The sequence below is a fragment of the Gambusia affinis genome, linkage group LG03 (genome assembly GCF_019740435.1).
Source record: "Gambusia affinis linkage group LG03, SWU_Gaff_1.0, whole genome shotgun sequence".
NCBI lineage: Eukaryota > Metazoa > Chordata > Actinopteri > Cyprinodontiformes > Poeciliidae > Gambusia > Gambusia affinis.
The window spans coordinates 32,199,745-32,218,318 of NC_057870.1; the positions used below are offsets into that span (position 1 = coordinate 32,199,745).

The window sequence follows — 18,574 nt, forward strand, 5'->3', positions numbered from 1 at the left end:
ACTAGTAGCTAAACCACAGCGCTTCAAGGCAAATTACTGACCAATCAAAAGCATAGCAACAAATCATACGTAATTAAAACTTCACAGCCAATCACAGTGTCTCCTCCATGCCACTGGCCAATTAACTCACAACAACACGCATGATGCAGTTTTGCACAGCGCATGCGCACAGTGTGGACAGCTGATAACTCATCTATTATGCTACTTGGCTGTTAAATAAAAATCCAGCAGAGGAGCTTCTAGATCCGCCGCTGGACCACCGGAGCGCCGAAAATACAAAGTAAACACGGCTGTGAGGGTTCTGGTGCCGGGGTTAAAGGGCGGAAGGAGCGGATGTTACGGGCCGTGGTGTCGAAGGCTGCTGGCGGCTCGGCGCCTTCAGACAAAGCTCAGCTAACAGCTAATAAGCTAGCATGCTAAGAGACTAGCGGCTCGGAGCGGGAACATCCGCAAAGATTCGAGTTCTGACCCAAAAAGTCCGGTGACAAAGACTCTCTTAGCCCATAAAAAGTCCACGTGGTTGTTAACATACACAGTCCTTGTCCGTCCACCGCCCCATGGGTCTGCCTACAGCTCTCCGGTAAGGAGCAGCGCTCGGTCTGCTAGCAGCAAGCCATTAGCTGAGGCTTGCCCGCCATCTTTTCTGGCTCGGTAGGAGGATGTTTCGGTCCAAAGAGCGAGCAGAACCGAGACCCTGCGACACCCATTGCGACATCATAGGCTGCAGTTAGCAGAACACCTGCACGGCTGAGGAAAGGGGAGCGGGTGGAGCCGCTGTTTGCTTGGATGTCTGCGGTGTAGAGGGCGCTAGCTGTTAGCTACCATTAGCGGGATAACGGCAGAAGCGTGCAGGCATCTGGACTCCCGGGAACAGCCTGGGTCTGTACTGGAGGTCTGGTATGCTGGTTTGGATCGGTACCTGGAGATACAGTTGGACTCTGGGCCGGTACCTGAAGGTCCGGTTGGACTCTGTTGGTACCTGGACATCTGGTATACTGGTTTGTGTCGGTACCTGGCTGGCGGATTTCAGTTTTTTTTGCATTGAGATGTTCTGATTGAGCTACCAGTTTGGGCTGAGCTCGGTTCTGGTTCTGAATGGTTCTGTTTGTAAGTGGAAGCTGTGGGAGTGAATAAATGGTTCTGATAAGTGAGTGGTTCTGATAAACTAGATGTGTCTTTAGGTCTTTCCAGGTCTGACAGAGTGTGGAGCGGTTTGCGTTTGGATCAGAACTACCACATTAGAACATGATCCTGAACCAGGGTTCTGAGTGGAGGAAAGGATTGAATGGTTTAGGACAAACGGGCCGTTGGTTCTGAACATCAGAGGGGTTCTTCTGCTCAGTCAAACCAAGCCACGCATAAGCAGGGTTTAGTTCTACCAGAACCACCTGTGGATGGACAGAGCTGTTCATCTGGATTTAAGATTGGCCTGTAAGCAGACAGTCCGGTCGGGTTCCGTTGTCCTGAATTATTCACCTTTCTAGTAAACATGGTGATGCTCCCAGAGGTTCAGCAGCAGATTGTGGGTGTTTGGCTCCTTCTGAGGTTCAGAGAAACCTGAGACAAGTCTCTCTGCTGAACCTGGCGTCTCCCCTGATTGGCCGCTGAACCTGGCGTCTCCCCTGATTGGCCGCTGAACCTGGCGTCTCCCCTGATTGGCCGCTGAACCTGGCGTCTCCCCTGATTGGCCGCTGAACCTGGCGTCTCCCCTGATTGGCCGCTGAACCTGGCGTCTCCCCTGATTGGCCGCTGAACCTGGCGTCTCCCCTGATTGGCCGCTGAACCTGGCGTCTCCCCTGATTGGCCGCTGAACCTGGCGTCTCCCCTGATTGGCCGCTGAACCTGGCGTCTCCCCTGATTGGCCGCTGAACCTGGCGTCTCCCCTGATTGGCCGCTGAACCTGGCGTCTCCCCTGATTGGCCGCTGAACCTGGCGTCTCCCCTGATTGGCCGCTGAACCTGGCGTCTCCCCTGATTGGCCGCTGAACCTGGCGTCTCCCCTGATTGGCCGGATCAGCGCAAGATGCTCAGGAGCTGCTGGTTCCGCTGTTCTATCAGATCATTACACTGTCAGAATAGCCTACATGCAGTGAGTAGCATGCCTGCGCTTTGACAAGTCCGACCTTCAGAGGAGCGGTCAGTTCAGGATACGTGAGAAGTTACAACAAAAAAAGGTCAATAAATTGTTTTTGATGCTAACTAGATATATATACATGCATTGTTGTGGTTTCAAAGTGTATTTAAAGCAGTCTAGCTAAAGCTGCAGTCAATTACGACACGCCCGTGTAAAACTCATTAACCTACTAAACCGCTAAATCAGGATGTCATACAGCTGATGATAACAAAGTGCATGGCGATCTACGTCCTGATTCCGTTTCTGATGAAATAAGATGCTATGGGAATGGCGGCATATACTTGTCTGACCGATGCAGCCGTCGGTTCATGCTAAGCGCATGTCGATCTGACGGCACACCGGTTCTCCAGCGTTGGACCGGGCCGATCTTTCCGGCCAGCTGTGTCCTCTGGATGGTTCTGTTGTGTCTGTGGGTTTCAGTACCAGATTTGGGTCGATCAAACTAGAACCGGGTGCCCATGTTTTTATATCTATACTTTGTATTGTGTTGCTGTGGCAACCAGTAGGTTCTGATCCAAACACATCTGTTCTGAAAACTCAGTGTTTGAATCTGAAGCTTTATCTTAAATGAACAGAACAGTAAAGGCCCGGTTCTGACCTCAGCAGGTGCGATCAGAACCAACCTGAGCAGCTCAATTAGAAATGCTGCTGGTTCTGGTTCTGACCCAGTTCTCGCAGATTCCTGTATTCCAGCAGCAGTGGGTGTGTTTGGTCCGATCCAGTCTGGTTCCAAGGTCCGGTCCGGCCTGCTGCTCGTTTTGTGATGTGTTCACTGACCGGGTTTTCTGTGTGAAAATGAGCTTTGACAGAAACGGATTATAATAACTGATCAAATCTACAGTTCAGATATCTGGATTGATAGATTATGTGTAAGGCCCCTGGGGCTGTCCAACCAGCTGCCTGCATTAAATACGCAGAATTGTTAACCTCTCAGGTAACAATTATTCCAGGTTATCAGTGATGTCACTGACTGATATCTGCAGGAAACACGTCTAGATTAAGAATATCCCAGATGTGGTCATTAATTTGCAGAAACCTTAAAAAGATTCCTGAGTCAGATTTACACTTCTAGAAATCTAACTTATTCCTGCTGAGTCATGATTTACTTTCAAGATATCTGCAAGTTAGGGTTAGGGTTAGTCCTAATGAAGAGTCCTAATTATTACTAGAAATTCTTCATTCGTCAACATGTCATAAAGTAATGTCAGATGACATTACTTCGTGGGGTGATTTTATGATCAAAGGTTTGCCATACGGAGAGTTTTGCTGATGTCACCTGGAGGCGGGGCTAACTGTGTGTTTGTGTGTGTTGCAGGTTGTGTGATGGGGGTCCTCTGAGCTGAAGCTCCTCAACTGAACACACACCTGAGCGCCTCACACACACACACATACACACACACCTGTGAGCCGCAATTTCTCACCTCCAGGCCAGACGCTGCTGTCCCAAGGTGCATTGCTGCATCGTCCACCATGTCGGACGCCCCCGAGGCTGCGCCCGCCAGCCCTCCCCCCATCACCAACCCGCCCCCACCTGAGGTGTCCAACCCCAACAAGCCTGGCAGGTAGGAGGAGGTCGATCTCTCTCTCCTTCATCCCTCTGTCTCTCTCTCTCCTTCATCCCTCTCTCTCTCTCATTCCTCTCTCTCTGCCTCTCTCTCTCTCTCCCTCATCCCTCTCTCTCTCTCTCCTTCATCTCTCTCTCTCTGTCTCTCTCTCCTTCATCCCTCTCTCTCTCTCTCTCATCCCTCCATCAGGAAGACCAACCAGCTCCAGTACATGCAGAATGTTGTGGTAAAGACTCTGTGGAAGCATCAGTTCGCCTGGCCTTTCTACCAGCCAGTGGACGCCATCAAGCTGTGTCTCTGGGTAGGTCATCACCGTGACGATGGCCCTGCGACCCCCGCACGCCACCACTGACCCTCTTTGTCTGCAGGACTACCACAAGGTGATCAAGAACCCAATGGACATGGGAACCATCAAGAAGCGTCTGGAGAACAACTACTACTGGAGCGCCAGCGAGGCCATGCAGGATTTCAACACCATGTTCACAAACTGCTACATCTACAACAAGGTAGGGAGGGACACCCCCTGCTGGCCGGAAGGAGGGAGAGGCGCCCCCTACTGGCCGGACGCTGACCCCTTGGCTTGTCTGTGCAGCCCACAGACGACATCGTCCTGATGGCTCAGGCCCTGGAGAAGATCTTCCTGCAGAAAGTGGCTCAGATGCCCCAGGAGGAAGTCGCCCTGCTGCCGCCGGCGCCCAAAGTGAAGAACAAGAGCAAGCAACCGCCGGCCACCACAGGTCAGACGGGGGGACGCGGTGATGCTGCTGGACAGAAACATCCAGCTCTGTTGTGGCTAATGCTGCTAACGCTGCCAGGGTTTTCCCCAGTAAAAGTTAGTAAAAGCTATGCTTTACTGGCCCCCCCCGCCAGGCTAAGTGTTGCTTGTTTATATTTTTAAGAAAATAATAATATTAAGCTTTTTTATTATTAATTTCTAACCCACTGCATTAGCTCTGGTTGTACAGCTCTATGTGAACCGCAGGAATAACTTGTGGTTAGGCCTGTCACAATAACAAATTGTCTCAAAAACTATTGTGATAAACAATAATATTGTTTGAAGACTTTTTACACTGATTTAATGGAAATGACATAATAATTCATGTGATTTCCTGCCAAAGATAGAAACACTTTATTTTCAAAAGAACATTTAACACTGGAACTGATAAAATAAACAAAACAACCAAAACTAAAAATAAAATGGATTCTCAGTCTCCATTAACAAAAATGTACTTGAATAAAAACGAAATAACATAAAGCCAAAGTGTAAATAAATACTGTATTCAACCAAAAGAGTTCAGATTATAAAGTCTGTAAACCATATTGTCCTTCAGTAATCATTAGATTTAAATAGAGAAGATGGAACATCGACTACCTGATGCAATAGTTCACACTACACGTTAGTTCACTCCTACATTTTCCCCTGAAGACAATCTGAGAACGTTGATGTTCTCAGATTGTCTCTTGTGGTTTCATAACCGATCATCCTGTAGTGTGTGGTGTGTTACGGTAGATCGTTGTGGCGCTCCGATCTAAATCAGGGGTTTTCCCCACTGGGAGCTTAACGCAGCCTGTTGAATGTGACAGGTAGCCAATCAGAAAGCCGGATTCTCCTCCTGCTTTCTGAGGGGAAATTACAGAGGGGAATCCCAAACAGCTGACACGGAGCAACCCGAAGTCCAGCGGACATTGGAGATGATATGTGGAAACAACATTAATGTTTATAAAACATTTGGTGTAAAGAATATAGAAATGATGAGGGGAGGAGTTGGAGCCAAATTGGTACCAGTTGATGAACCCGGTAACTTTTCAGCTGTTCTTCGTTAACGTGACATAAATAGGTTCTAATGATTTTCATTCAGTCAGGACGTTACGCTGACACTAGAGCCACATGCACTGCAGGTAGATTGTAGTAAAGCATTGATTAATGCCTGGTTTTAAAATGACTTCACTGGACTTGTAGCCATTATTTTGTGCCCATTGTTGGACACCACACGGCCCGATGGAACCCGATGGAACCCGATGAAACCCGATGGAACCCGATGGAACCCGATGGAACCCGATGGAACCGTTCTACCTAGGATTTCTGTCGGCTAATGTGTGATCTCTCAGGTTTTGAAAATGGGCCGACAATCAGCCGACAGCTCTAAGATGGTGTAGTGTGAACTGGACATTACACTGAGGAAATGAGGAAGGGAGGGTCAGTGGAGAGCAGCGGAGTTGAACCTTTTTTCATTTAGTGTCATCAACAGGAAGAGAAAAAGGCTGGAAGAGACGATAATTAAAATGACCTCGATAGTTTTAATTATCGTACATTAATTGATTTATCGATTATCGCAACAGGCCTAGTTTTAGTGGCTTTCAGTGATGCAATGATGGAGCAGCGAGAATGATTTATATTTGTGAACAAAGAATTATGTGGGTCGTTTTCATCTCAACAGCTGCCCAGCGTGTGGCGCTGTCTGCGCTGTAAAGTTCATGTCTGTGTTCCCGGTTGGTCGGAGCGTTAGCGGTTAACAAACCAGCGCTAACCTCATCATGCAGGTTCGGCCAGTGAGGAACTTTTGCTCGTAGACACGCTTCATGCTAGTTTTGTATCATTTTCTTATTATTTTTAGTTTTATTTTTCCACTTACGAACCATCAAACCATATCAGATGCTTTGTCCACTCAGTCAGACAGAGTTAATGCACACAGATCTGAGAAACTCGTCCCATAAAGTGAAGCAACCAAAACAGTTTCTGTGACTCTTATTAAAACTCAACAGACAGAAATGTTAGAGCTGCTAAAGCCACAGCAGATTGAACTGATCCTGCAGGGCCGGTCCAAGGCTGCATGAGGCCTGGGGCAGAATCTGACTTAGGGGCCCCTGTTGCTGCTAAAACATCAGCAGCTCTAACAGCTTCTGGGTTGATTTAATCTGGGAGGAGGGAGGAGATTAACTGGCCAACCTGAAAACAATCAGTTAGAATTACAGTTTATTCATTTGTATTTATGAACAAACAGATTTCACTCACAGCATCAGATTGTTGCTATGGTAACAACACAATCTAACTATGAAATCTGGTCTTTGAACTTTTACAAAGTAAACCTTAAAATCTGACACTTAAATGTTAAACAATTAAAAATATTTTAATTTATGCTGAAACCATTAAATCAAATTCAACAGCATTGATCATGTCAGTAAATAAATGTTACATTTATGTATCTGTGGTTTGTGTTAAAATATTATCATCTTTGGCCCCTGAAGCCCTGGGGGCCTCATGGAGCCGCTGACTTCATTTAGATTAAACAGAAGTGAAAATAATTGATTCATCTTCATTCTATTCTTTGATTTGTAGTTTTGAAGACCAGCTGTGGGTTTAAATATGGTTCCTAGTGGTTCCATGTTTTCCAGTAACATTTAATCACCCAGTAATATTTTTACATTTCCTGTCACTTTAACATGTTTTATTATAAAACATGTTTTATACCCGGGCTGAGCAGGTTTACTGGAGGAAACTGACTGCTAGCACAGCTAGCTGCGGCGTCAGGTGTGTGACGGAGACATTTCAAACCTAGTTCTTGTTGAGCTGTAGTTAACCCGGCTCCTTGCTGTGGAATACGATCAGAATGGTTTTATTAATAATGAATGATGGCAGCCGAGGGAAAAGATTACAATGCTGATGTATTATTAATGTTTTCTAGCAAAGATCTAAAGTCTGTATTTTTTCATTTTTACCAATATATATTTTCTTTGTATGTTTTTGTTGTGGTAATTGTCTTACAATTGTAATTGTTCTCTCTCTTTCTCTCCTCTCTCGCCCTCAGTGAGTCAGCAGGCCGAGTCCTCCGCCTCCCCGCCCCCCTCATACCCCTCCCCGTCCCCCACCCAGACACCTGTCATCTCGACCACGCCCACACCTGTGCCCGCCACGCAGCCCCCGGCGGCCATGATGCCCTCTGCACAGCCGGTCGTCAAGGTAACGGCTTCACCTGAAACGACTTCCTTCAGTTTGCACAATTAAAGTTCAGATAAAAAATTAAGTAACGTTAATTATTATACGTTTAATAAAAATACAAATTTGAAAAATGTTTATGAATAGAATCTGACAACCAGGTTTTGAAGATCCAAAGTCGAAACTAAATCTGAGTAAATCTGTAATCAAATGTTAATTGACAGGAAATGGGTGATGAGAGAGCGGGACAACCTGCGGCAAAGGTCGCCAGGCCGGGAATAGAACCTGCGACAGCCGCATCGAGAAATAAGGCCTCCATATGTGTGTTGTGTTTAACCACAGCACATCCCTACAAACACTCTTTATTATGTCTAAACATTTATACATTTCCATACAAATCCAACAATAACTCCACGAAATGGAGATTCTTGTATTTTAACACCATTTGTTCCTAAAATGTTCAGACTTGGAGTCAAACATGAAGAAGTCAAAGTTTAGGTTTCAAATGTGAATCAAAAGGTGGAAGAGAAGCAAACATGGCGGCTGAAACGACGCTGGAAACATCAGATGAATCAACAGCGCTCGTGTGTGTGTGTGTGTGTCCAGCAGAAGAAGGGTGTGAAGAGGAAAGCGGACACCACCACCCCGACCACGTCGGCCATTTCCGCCGGCCGCGCCGACTCCCCGTCAGCCCAGGACGCCAAGCCGGCCAAGTTGGCCTCCTCCCGCCGAGAGGCCGCCGCTCGGCCCGCCAAGACCCGCCGCGAGACGGTGGAGGAGGCGGCCGGGGGCGAGGCGGCGCTGGGTGGGGCGGGGGCCGGCGCCAGGAAGGGCGGCAAGCTGGGGGAGCAGATGAAGCACTGCGACGCCATCTTGAAGGAGATGCTGTCCAAGAAGCACGCTGCCTACGCCTGGCCCTTCTACAAGCCGGTGGACGCCGAGGCGCTGGAGCTGCACGACTACCATGACATCATCAAGCACCCCATGGACCTCAGCACCGTCCGGGTAAGGCCTGGTTCAGCCCGGACCTGCTGGGTCAGAACCGCACAGTCAGGCAAGAGACATCTCTGTCCTCACTGAGCTGGTTCTGGTTCTGGTCAGAGTGCTGGAAGTTTATCGTGTGTTCAGGATAAACTCCTGTCTCTTCACGCCGCTTCCTGTCTCTTCACGCCGCTTCCTGTCTCTTCACGCCTCTTCCTGTCTCTTCACGCCACTTCCTGTCGCTTCCTGTCTCTTCACGCCGCTTCCTGTCTCTTCACGCCGCTTCCTGTCTCTTCACGCCGCTTCCTGTCTCTTCACGCCGCTTCCTGTCTCTTCACGCCGCTTCCTGTCTCTTCACGCCGCTTCCTGTCTCTTCACGCCGCTTCCTGTCTCTTCACGCCGCTTCCTGTCACTTCCTGTCACTTCACGCCGCTTCCTGTCTCTTCACGCCGCTTCCTGTCTCTACACGCCGCTTCCTGTCTCTACACGCCGCTTCCTGTCTCTACACGCCGCTTCCTGTCTCTTCACGCCGCTTCCTGTCTCTTCACGCCGCTTCCTGTCTCTTCACGCCGCTTCCTGTCTCTTCCTGTCACTTTCTGCCGCTTCCTGTCACTTCCTGTCACTTTAAGCCACTTCCTGTCCTGTCTCTTCCTGTCACTTTCTGCCGCTTCCTGTCTCTTCCACGCCGCTTCCTGTCTCTTCCTTCCTGTCTCTTCACGCCACTTCCTGCCACTTCCTGTCGCTTCCTGTCTCTTCACGCCGCTTCCTGTCACTTCCCTGTCTCTTCCTGTCTCTTCCTCTGCTTCCTGCCCTTTCTGCCGCTTCCTGTCTCTTCACGCCTCTTCCTGACACTTCCTGTCCCTTCAAGCCACTTCCTGTCTCTTCACGCCGCTTCCTGTCACTTCCTGCCGCTTCCTGTCACTTCCTGTCTCTTCACGCCACTTCCTGTCGCTTCCTGTCTCTTCACGCCGCTTCCTGTCTCTTCACGCCGCTTCCTGTCACTTCCTGCCGCTTCCTGTCACTTTCTGTCGCTTCCTGTCACTTCCTGTCTCTTCCTGTTCTGCCTTCCTGTCTCTTCCCGTCACTTCCTGCCGCTTCCTGTCACTTCCTGTCACTTTCTGCCGCTTCCTGTCTCTTCCTGTCACTTTCTGCCGCTTCCTGTCTCTTCCTGTCTCTTCCTGTCACTTCCTGCCACTTCCTGTCGCTTCCTGTCTCTTCACGCCGCTTCCTGTCTCTTCACGCCGCTTCCTGTCTCTTCACGCCACTTCCTGTCTCTTCACGCCGCTTCCTGTCACTTCATGCCACTTCCTGTCGCTTCCTGTCTCTTCACTTCCCTGCTTCCTGCCCTTTTCTGTCTCTTCCCGTCTTCCTGCCACTTCCGCCACTTCCTGTCCCTTCACGCCACTTCCTGTCTCTTCCGCCGCTTCCTGTCACTTCCTGTCACTTTCTGCCGCTTCCTGTCACTTCCTGTCTCTTCACGCCGCTTCCTGTCACTTCATGCCACTTCCTGTCGCTTCCTGTCTCCTCACGCCGCTTCCTGTCGCTTCCTGCCCTTTTCTGCCACTTCCCGTCTCTTCACGCCACTTCCTGCCACTTCCTGTCCCTTCACGCCACTTCCTGTCTCTTCACGCCGCTTCCTGTCTCTTCCTGTCACTTCCTGCCGCTTCCTGTCACTTCCTGTCTCTTCACGCCGCTTCCTGTCACTTCACGCCACTTCCTGTCGCTTCCTGTCTCTTCACGCCGCTTCCTGTCACTTCCTGTCTCTTCACGCCGCTTCCTGTCACTTCCTGTCTCTTCACGCCACTTCCTGTCGCTTCCTGCCCTTTTCTGCCACTTCCTGTCTCCTCACGCCACTTCCTGTCGCTTCCTGCCCTTTTCTGCCACTTCCCGTCTCTTCACGCCACTTCCTGCCACTTCCTGTCCCTTCACGCCACTTCCTGTCTCTTCACGCCACTTCCTGCCACTTCCTGTCACTTCCTGTCCCTTCACGCCGCTTCCTGTCTCTTCACGCCGCTTCCTGTCCCTTCACGCCACTTCCTGTCTCTTCACGCCGCTTCCTGTCTCTACACGCCACTTCCTGTCCCTTCACGCCACTTCCTGTCTCTACACGCCGCTTCCTGTCTCTTCACGCCGCTTCCTGTCTCTTCACGCCGCTTCCTGTCTCTTCACGCCTCTTCCTGTCTCTACACGCCGCTTCCTGTCTCTTCACGCCGCTTCCTGTCTCTTCACGCCGCTTCCTGTCGCTTCCTGTCTCTTCACGCCGCTTCCTGTCGCTTCCTGCCTTTTTCTGCCACTTCCTGTCTCCTCACGCCGCTTCCTGTCGCTTCCTGCCTTTTTCTGCCACTTCCTGTCTCCTCACGCCACTTCCTGCCACTTCCTGTCCCTTCACGCCACTTCCTGCCACTTTCTGCCACTTCCTGTCTCTTCAAGCCACTTCCTGTCTCTTCAAGCCACTTCCTGTCTCTTCAAGCCACTTCCTGTCTCTTCAAGCCACTTCCTGCCACTTCCTGTCTCTTCAAGCCACTTCCTGCCACTTCCTGTCTCTTCAAGCCACTTCCTGCCACTTCCTGTCTCTTCACGCCGCTTCCTGTCGCTTCACGCCACTTCCTGTCGCTTCCTGTCTCTTCACGCCGCTTCCTGTCACTTCACGCCGCTTCCTGTCTCTTCACGCCGCTTCCTGTCACTTCCTGTCGCTTCACACCACTTCCTGTCGCTTCCTGTCTCTTCAAGCCGCTTCCTGTCTCTTCAAGCCGCTTCCTGTCTCTTCACGCCGCTTCCTGTCTCTTCACGCCGCTTTCTGCCGCTTCCTGTCACTTCCTGTCACTTTCTGCCGCTTCCTGTCTCTACACGCCACTTCCTGTCTCTTCACGCCGCTTCCTGTCTCTTCCTGTCACTTTCTGCCGCTTCCTGTCACTTCCTGTCTCTTCACGCCGCTTCCTGTCACTTCCTGTCACTTTCTGCCGCTTCCTGTCTCTACACGCCATTTCCTGTCTCTTCAAGCCGCTTCCTGTCACTTTCTGCCGCTTCCTGTCTCTTCCTGTCTCTTCACGCCGCTTCCTGTCACTTCACGCCACTTCCTGTCGCTTCCTGTCTCTTCCTGTCGCTTCACGCCACTTCCTGTCGCTTCCTGTCTCTTCACGCCGCTTCCTGTCTCTTCAGGCCGCTTCCTGTCTCTTCCTGTCACTTCACGCCACTTCCTGTCTCTTCACGCCACTTCCTGTCGCTTCCTGTCTCTTCATGCCACTTCCTGCCACTTCCTGTCTCTTCACACCACTTCCTGCCACTTCCTGTCTCTTCACGCCACTTCCTGCCACTTTCTGCCACTTCCTGTCTCTTCACGCCACTTCCTGCCACTTCCTGTCTCTTCACGCCACTTCCTGCCACTTCCTGTCTCTTCAAGCCACTTCCTGTCTCTTCAAGCCACTTCCTGTCTCTTCAAGCCACTTCCTGTCTCTTCAAGCCACTTCCTGTCTCTTCAAGCCACTTCCTGTCTCTTCAAGCCACTTCCTGTCACTTCCTGTCTCTTCATGCCACTTCCTGTCTCTTCAAGCCACTTCCTGCCACTTCCTGTCTCTTCACGCCACTTCCTGCCACTTCCTGTCTCTTCACGCCACTTCCTGCCACTTCCTGTCTTTTCAAGCCACTTCCTGTCTCTTCACGCCACTTCCTGCCACTTCCTGTCTCTTCAAGCCACTTCCTGTCTCTTCAAGCCACTTCCTGTCACTTCCTGTCTCTTCAAGCCGCTTCCTGTCTCTTCACACCGCTTCCTGCCACTTCCTGTCTCTTCAAGCCACTTCCTGCCACTTCCTGTCTCTTCACGCCGCTTCCTGTCACTTCACGCCACTTTCTGCCACTTCCTGTCTCTTCACGCCGCTTCCTGTCTCTTCAAGCCGCTTCCTGTCTCTTCACGCCGCTTCCTGTCTCTTCCTTTTAACGAAGCAACAAGTTGTGGATAAAGGACTGAAAACTAGAAATGATTTTATTCTGGAAGGATTTTGAAGGTTTTGCTGTTTCCAGTTGCTGCTTTTTGTTTTCCAGTGACAGGAAGTCGTTTTCTCAGACTTCCTGTCCTTTAGCCCTTTGCGTCCTCAGAAACCCAACCAGAGAGAACCTAAATACGAGTTTAACAAAAGCTTACAATGTCACTAACAGCAGGTCCTGGTGTTTCTGGAAATCTATACTAAAGGCACTAAAATCCAGCAGCCAATCAGCTGCCTGCTGGGGGCGGAGCTTGTGGCGCTGACGGTGATGCATTTGTGTGTCTGCAGAAAAAAATGGACAAAGGAGAATACAGCGACCCACAGAGCTTTGCCACGGACGTCAGGTTAATGTTCTCCAACTGCTACAAGTACAACCCCCCCGACCACGAGGTGGTGGCCATGGCCCGCAAGCTGCAGGTATGTCAGAGTGCCGGCGCCCTGCCTGACCCCGACCTGACCCTGACCTGACCCCGCCCTGTCTCTCTGCGCAGGACGTGTTCGAGATGCGCTTTGCTAAGATCCCAGACGAGGGCCTGGAGGTGTCGGTCCCGTCCACCACGCCGGTGGTCAGTAAAAGCACCGCCTCCTCCGACAGCAGCAACAACTCCTCCTCCGACGAATCGTCGGACTCCGAGGAGGAGCGAGCCACCCGACTGGCCGAGCTACAGGAGCAGGTTGGTGCTGCCGACCAATCACAGGTCAAGAACATTCTGGTTTCCTTCTCTTTTTGTCTGAATCACATTTGCGTAGCCGTACGTTGCTGTGGGTGTGTCTGCGAGCGGCGGGTTGATTGTCAGTGTGTCCCTTCAGCTGAAGGCCGTGCACGAGCAGCTGGCCGTGCTGTCTCAGGCGCCCGTCAGCAAGCCAAAGAAGAAGAAAGAGAAGAAGGACAAAGAGAAGAAGAAGGACAAGGACAAAGGGAACAAAGCCAAGATAGAAGAAGAGAAGAAACCCAAGGCCGCCGCTCAGCAACCCAAGCCAGCCAATCAGAAGAAAGGACCGGCCAGGAAAGCTAACAGCACGGTACCGGCCACCAGGTACGAGCGGTCTGACCTTTCACCCGCCTGCAGCCGTGATGCAGCTTCCTGGGCCCACCGCGTCCGCTCTCTGTTTCCAGACAACCGAAGAAAGCCAACAAGACCTCAGGTGGCGGATCGGCCAACGGCGACGAGGGCGAGGAGTCGTCCCTGCCGATGTCGTACGACGAGAAGCGGCAGCTGAGCCTGGACATCAACCGGCTGCCGGGGGAGAAGCTGGGCCGGGTCGTCCACATCATCCAGTCAAGGGAGCCGTCGCTGCGGGACTCGAACCCCGACGAGATCGAGATCGACTTCGAGACGCTCAAACCCTCCACGCTACGCGAGCTGGAGCGCTACGTCAAGTCCTGCCTGCAGAAGAAGCAGAGGAAGCTGCTGCGTGAGTACTCCCCTTGTTGCCATAGCAACAGTCTGTTTACACAGAGAAACTAGTTACTGAGTGAAACCTGCCAAGGAAAATTATGTCAACTGTAGAGTTTTTAAAATGAGGCTGAACCATGTGATTGGAGGAAACAAATGCTGGAAGCAGAGACTTAATACTCCACCAGGGGGCGCCACCAACTCCTGTAGCGGTCTGCTCACCACCGCTTTCCCAAAAGCTTTCCCAAAAGCTTTCCCAGGGCATTATGGGAAATACTTTGGTTTCTCAAAGCCCTGTCCTCACTGGACCACAGGAGCGTAAGATGGCGGCCAGCAGTATGGTGGTCAAACTGCATCGGGTTTAGGCCGGCGGCTTCCTGACCGCACTGAGCGCTCGGGCCCTGACCACATGGGCTCCACCCAAAGGTGTCGTGCTCTTATTGCTCTGACCTCTAAGGTCGTCAGGTCAAGGCCCGGCCGCGACTTTTCCATAAACACTCGCGATGACCCGCTGGTCTGAAATCTGTTCTGCTGTCTCCAGGGAAACGCCCCAAACACACCCTGCCCTGCAAATCAACCAGTCGCTGTAAAGGAAGGTCAAAGGGCACAGGATCAGTATGCCCTCTTTAACTCGACCCTCTCTCGGTCTTTTCCAGAAAAGGCAGCGGGGGGCGGAGCCTCCGGGGGCGGGGCCAGCCGCCTGAGTGGCAGCTCCTCTTCCTCATCCGATGACAGCTCCTCGACAGGCTCCTCCTCTTCCTCCGACACAGACTGAGAACACGGTTCAGTTCACACAGACAGGACTGCTGACACACACACACACACACACACACACACACACACACACACACAGAGACTGTATGTAAATAGGCCGACATGTTTTTTTAGCTCCTAGTGTTCCTGTTTTCGTTGGAGAAACACGGACAGGCCGAGGAAGAGGAGGAGGAAGAGTGGAGGACACCTGGGCATCATCTTCCTCCTCCTCTTCCTCCAGGGTGGCCGGCAGTGACCCCTGACCTCAGAACACATTCCAGAGTCAACCGTCAGGCTTCATGGGAGATATGCATGGGAAGTGGGCGGGGCTACCAGAGGAGGAGGAGCAGCGATCTGATTGGCTGGTCAGTGGGCCGGGCCAGCAGAACCCCATGGTTCTGAAGGACTGGTGATGCAGCAGCGGTTCCGGCCGCGGCCAGCAGGCGGCGCTGCAGGAGAAGCTCGTCTCTCTCCGACCCTTCTTGTCCCGGGCTCCACGGTTCTCCTGAACAGAACCAGATCCAGTTGGTTCTCCGCCAGGCCTCTCAGCAGAACCACCCCCGCCCCGGTGGGTCCGGGAACCGTCGTCGCCACGGTAACCCAACGAGGCAGATTGCTAACACTACATTTCCTATTTTTCTCCTGTTTGGGTTTTCCGGTCGTGTTCTGACCCGTTTGTGTCTTCTAAAGTTCTCAGTATATGATGTTTGTGCCGCTGTCCGGTCCGAACTCTGAACCCTTTCCGTCCGGGTCCAGAACCGCAGGAGGCCCGGTCCGGTCCCTGCCCCAGAGACTAAAGGTTCTGATCCGACCTGAGGAGCTTCTTAATCTTTTAAAGGATCAGACAGAGGCGCTGGTACCGGTTCTGGTTCTGGCGTCAGCGGCTCATGAACTGGACTCTGGGTCGGCGCCAGGTCACGGGAAGAAGGGATCCAAACGGCGCCTTCTGCTGCACATGTGACGGAACTGATCATGTAGAGTAACGGCCAATCAGGAAGGAGATGGGCGGGAGTTCCTGTGGGCCCTGAGTCTATGATTGGCTGAGCCCTGCAGCGCCCCCTGCAGCCCGTCTGTGTACAGTTCAGTTGGATTTTTATTGTTTTTATTTTTTAAAATATTGAACCAAAGTTCACAGCCTTCCTTGGCAGTGTGGTCGTCATGGAGACGGATCAGCAGCGGTGCCCCCAGCGGACAGCCCGTTGCCACAGTAACCCCTCCCCCTTTGTTTTTAGTTGATGGTGGAGCTTCAATGCTGATAGTTAATTTTTGTATTTTATAAGAAAAAGGAAGAAAAAAGTGATTTTATGTATCTGCATGCACTCCGGCCGTACGTTACTTCTGTATGTTTGAGCACTGTATAGTAGCTGTAAGTAGCTGTGTGATAGACGGAGACCAGAACCGGGTCGGAGGAGAACCCAGAACCGGGTCGGAGGAGAACCAACTAAAACCATCAAGTGGATTAATAATTGATGTAATTACTCAAACGGGATCCTTATTTTCTGACTTCATTTGTTTTCATAAATAAACACATAAACTGACCAACAGACTCGACTCTCATTGGCTGGCAGAGCAGCAGCTGGCCCCGCCCCCTTTCCTACAGCCAGCAAAGAGGGACAAATGACTCAACACTGGAGATCCAGAAATACTTTTATGCAGACGAGTCAAACTGAAGGTTCTGGAGAACCAGGACTGGAGTTCAACTCCTGCTTTCATGTAATATAGTGAGATACAATTCATGATTTATTAAATGGAAAGTGGGCGTGGCTAGAACCGATCCTGGTGACTGATTGGCTGCTTCAATCAGGAAGTGAAGGTGTCAGTCTGCTAGCCCCGCCCACTGACGGGTGAAGTTTAATTTATAGTCATTAATAGTTTATACAATCAGAACATTTAAATTGTGACATAAAAATATTTCTGGATTGTTGCTATGGTTATTTGTCCCCCTTCGCTCGCCGTAGTTTCCTTCAGACTGATCCTGGGCCAACCCAACCGAACCGGAAGCTCTGCTGGACGTGTTTGAAGTGATGGAGGTCCAAATAGTTCTTGGTTCTGATAATCGGAACAAACAGATTGAGTCCAGTTGGACCAAATGATTCAGAGAACTAGAACCGGTTCTGAACTGGTTCCCTGTGAGAATCAGAACCTGGGGCTGCAATGCATTCTGGTCTCTGGACCTCCGTCATCCAGAACCAGAACCAGCTGCCCCCTGCGGGTTTCAGAGAGAAACGACAACAGCTGCTGAAACAGGATTTATTAGACAGAAGGTCAGAGGTCACGCTAGGTTCTGGTCCGGTCCAAACCCAGTCAGTCTTCACCAGCTGATCCACACAGAACCTTCTGTAACCTGGATCAGAACCTTTAAACCGGATCAGGGAGCTGAGGTTCGGGTGTATCACCTGTCCGAGTCTGTCAGACCAACCCCGGTCTGGTTCTGATGGTTTGGGCCGAAGCGGGCCCTGGGTCTGCTCTACATGATGCTGCAAATCCTGGACTGGCCCTCGGAACCCTGCTGGGCCGTGCGGTTCCGGACCAGTACCGCCTGGTTTCCGTAGCTGCTGTACCAGGCGGACTGGCTCCGGGTCAAGTAGGAGGCGGGCGGTCCGGTTCGGAGCTCCAGCTGCTGCTGCTGCCAGATCAGCAGCGACGTGTCCCGGTACCGGAGCCGGCCAAACGGTTCCGACAGGGCCTTTGCCGCCAGAGCGGGCCGGGTCGCGGTACCGGTCGGACCCGGTTCCTCTACAGCGGGCTCACGGTCCGACATGCTGAACCCTGGACCGCCATGAAGGACACGGACTGTTCTGGAGCCCAGTGGCTCGGTTCCGACCCATCAGCGACCTGAGGGAGGAGCAGACAAAATTTTAGGTTCTGATCCAGACAGGAACTAGAACCGAACCTGAGAACTCTGACTGACCTGCAGCTCCTCCCAGAGACCCAAAGCCCAACAGAACCCTGATGGTTCTGCCGGATGTCCCTCCCGGCTGCCGTACCGTTAAAACGCTGAGCTTCGCGCTTTGGCAGCTATTCTTCCACCGTGCATACGTCACAGGTGACGTACGGCCGCGCTGACGTAACTAATCCGATCAAGCATCCGATCGGACCGAACTATGACGTTTGAATTACGTTTTTTCTCCTTTGAAACGGCTTTTAGCTCCGTTAGCAGCAAACGGTTAGCCCCGCGCCGCCACACAGCGTCAGCTGCCCATAGCAACCGTCCGTCTGCGTCATGTTCCGGGTAGCCACAAAGGACAGGAACAAAGGTTCCGCCGGAGGAGTAGCCGAGTTTTGACCCCCTATGTGACGTCATCAAGAGTAGGGTACAGTAAAAATAAAATAAAAATTAAAAAAATTTCTCAATTGTTAATTTAGATTAATTTAGTGAATCTGATTTAATGAATCATTAATTATTGTAGATGCTGACTGCTGTTGGCAGGAAGGATCTCCTGTAGCAGTCCCTGTTACAGTGACTCTGAAGAAGCCTCTGACTGAAGACGCTCTGCCAGAACTTTATTGATTGATTGAAGAATTCTTCTTTGCATTTGAACCAGAACCAGCCTTCTTTATCAGGCTGTTGAGCCTCTTATGCTTCTGGTTCTGATGGTTTCTGATGTTCTGACAGTTCTGGTGGTCCTGATGATTGTGATGGTTCCGGTGGTTCTGGTTCTGGTGTTTCTGACAGCAGATCCAATCCCTGAAGGATTTTCTCTTCCTTCCTTTCTGTTCAGATGAACATCCAGGTTTTATTGTCTTCCACTTCTTCTCCCATGATGGAAGTATGGTTTGACCTTTGACCCTGTTTAGCTAACAGGTTTAGCTAACAGGTGAAAACTTCAA

General features: G+C 51.2%; 2 protein-coding genes across 10 annotated transcripts; one reads left to right on the forward strand and one right to left on the reverse strand.

The window, feature by feature from the left end:
- Nucleotides 1-141: 141 nt before the first annotated feature.
- Nucleotides 142-16,281, forward strand: LOC122828607 (bromodomain-containing protein 3-like). 9 transcript variants are annotated; one of them, XR_006370254.1, is made up of 13 exons: nt 142-280; nt 3,449-3,695; nt 3,888-3,999; nt 4,067-4,204; nt 4,291-4,435; nt 7,505-7,656; nt 8,239-8,637; nt 12,882-13,010; nt 13,085-13,291; nt 13,404-13,630; nt 13,711-14,009; nt 14,647-15,338; nt 15,434-16,281. XR_006370254.1 is itself a non-coding variant. In XM_044112308.1 (12 exons), the coding sequence occupies exons 2-12, from the start codon at nt 3,604-3,606 to the stop codon at nt 14,763-14,765; spliced, it is 2,019 nt and encodes a 672-aa protein (XP_043968243.1). In that variant the 5' UTR covers nt 142-280; nt 3,449-3,603; the 3' UTR covers nt 14,766-16,281. The 9 variants fall into 9 exon arrangements, 8 of the variants coding, with proteins under 8 accessions (XP_043968243.1, XP_043968246.1, XP_043968248.1 ...); XM_044112308.1 differs by having other exon boundaries at nt 14,647-16,281; XM_044112311.1 differs by having other exon boundaries at nt 8,242-8,637; nt 14,647-16,281.
- A 698-nt stretch (nt 16,282-16,979) lies between these two features.
- Nucleotides 16,980-18,031, reverse strand: LOC122828635 (putative uncharacterized protein BRD3OS). Its single transcript, XM_044112381.1, has 2 exons — nt 17,655-18,031; nt 16,980-17,578 (listed from the first exon to the last, which is right to left on the reverse strand). Exon 2 carries the CDS (start codon nt 17,502-17,504, stop codon nt 17,211-17,213), a length of 294 nt encoding a protein of 97 aa, XP_043968316.1. The 5' UTR covers nt 17,505-17,578; nt 17,655-18,031; the 3' UTR covers nt 16,980-17,210.
- Nucleotides 18,032-18,574: the final 543 nt, after the last annotated feature.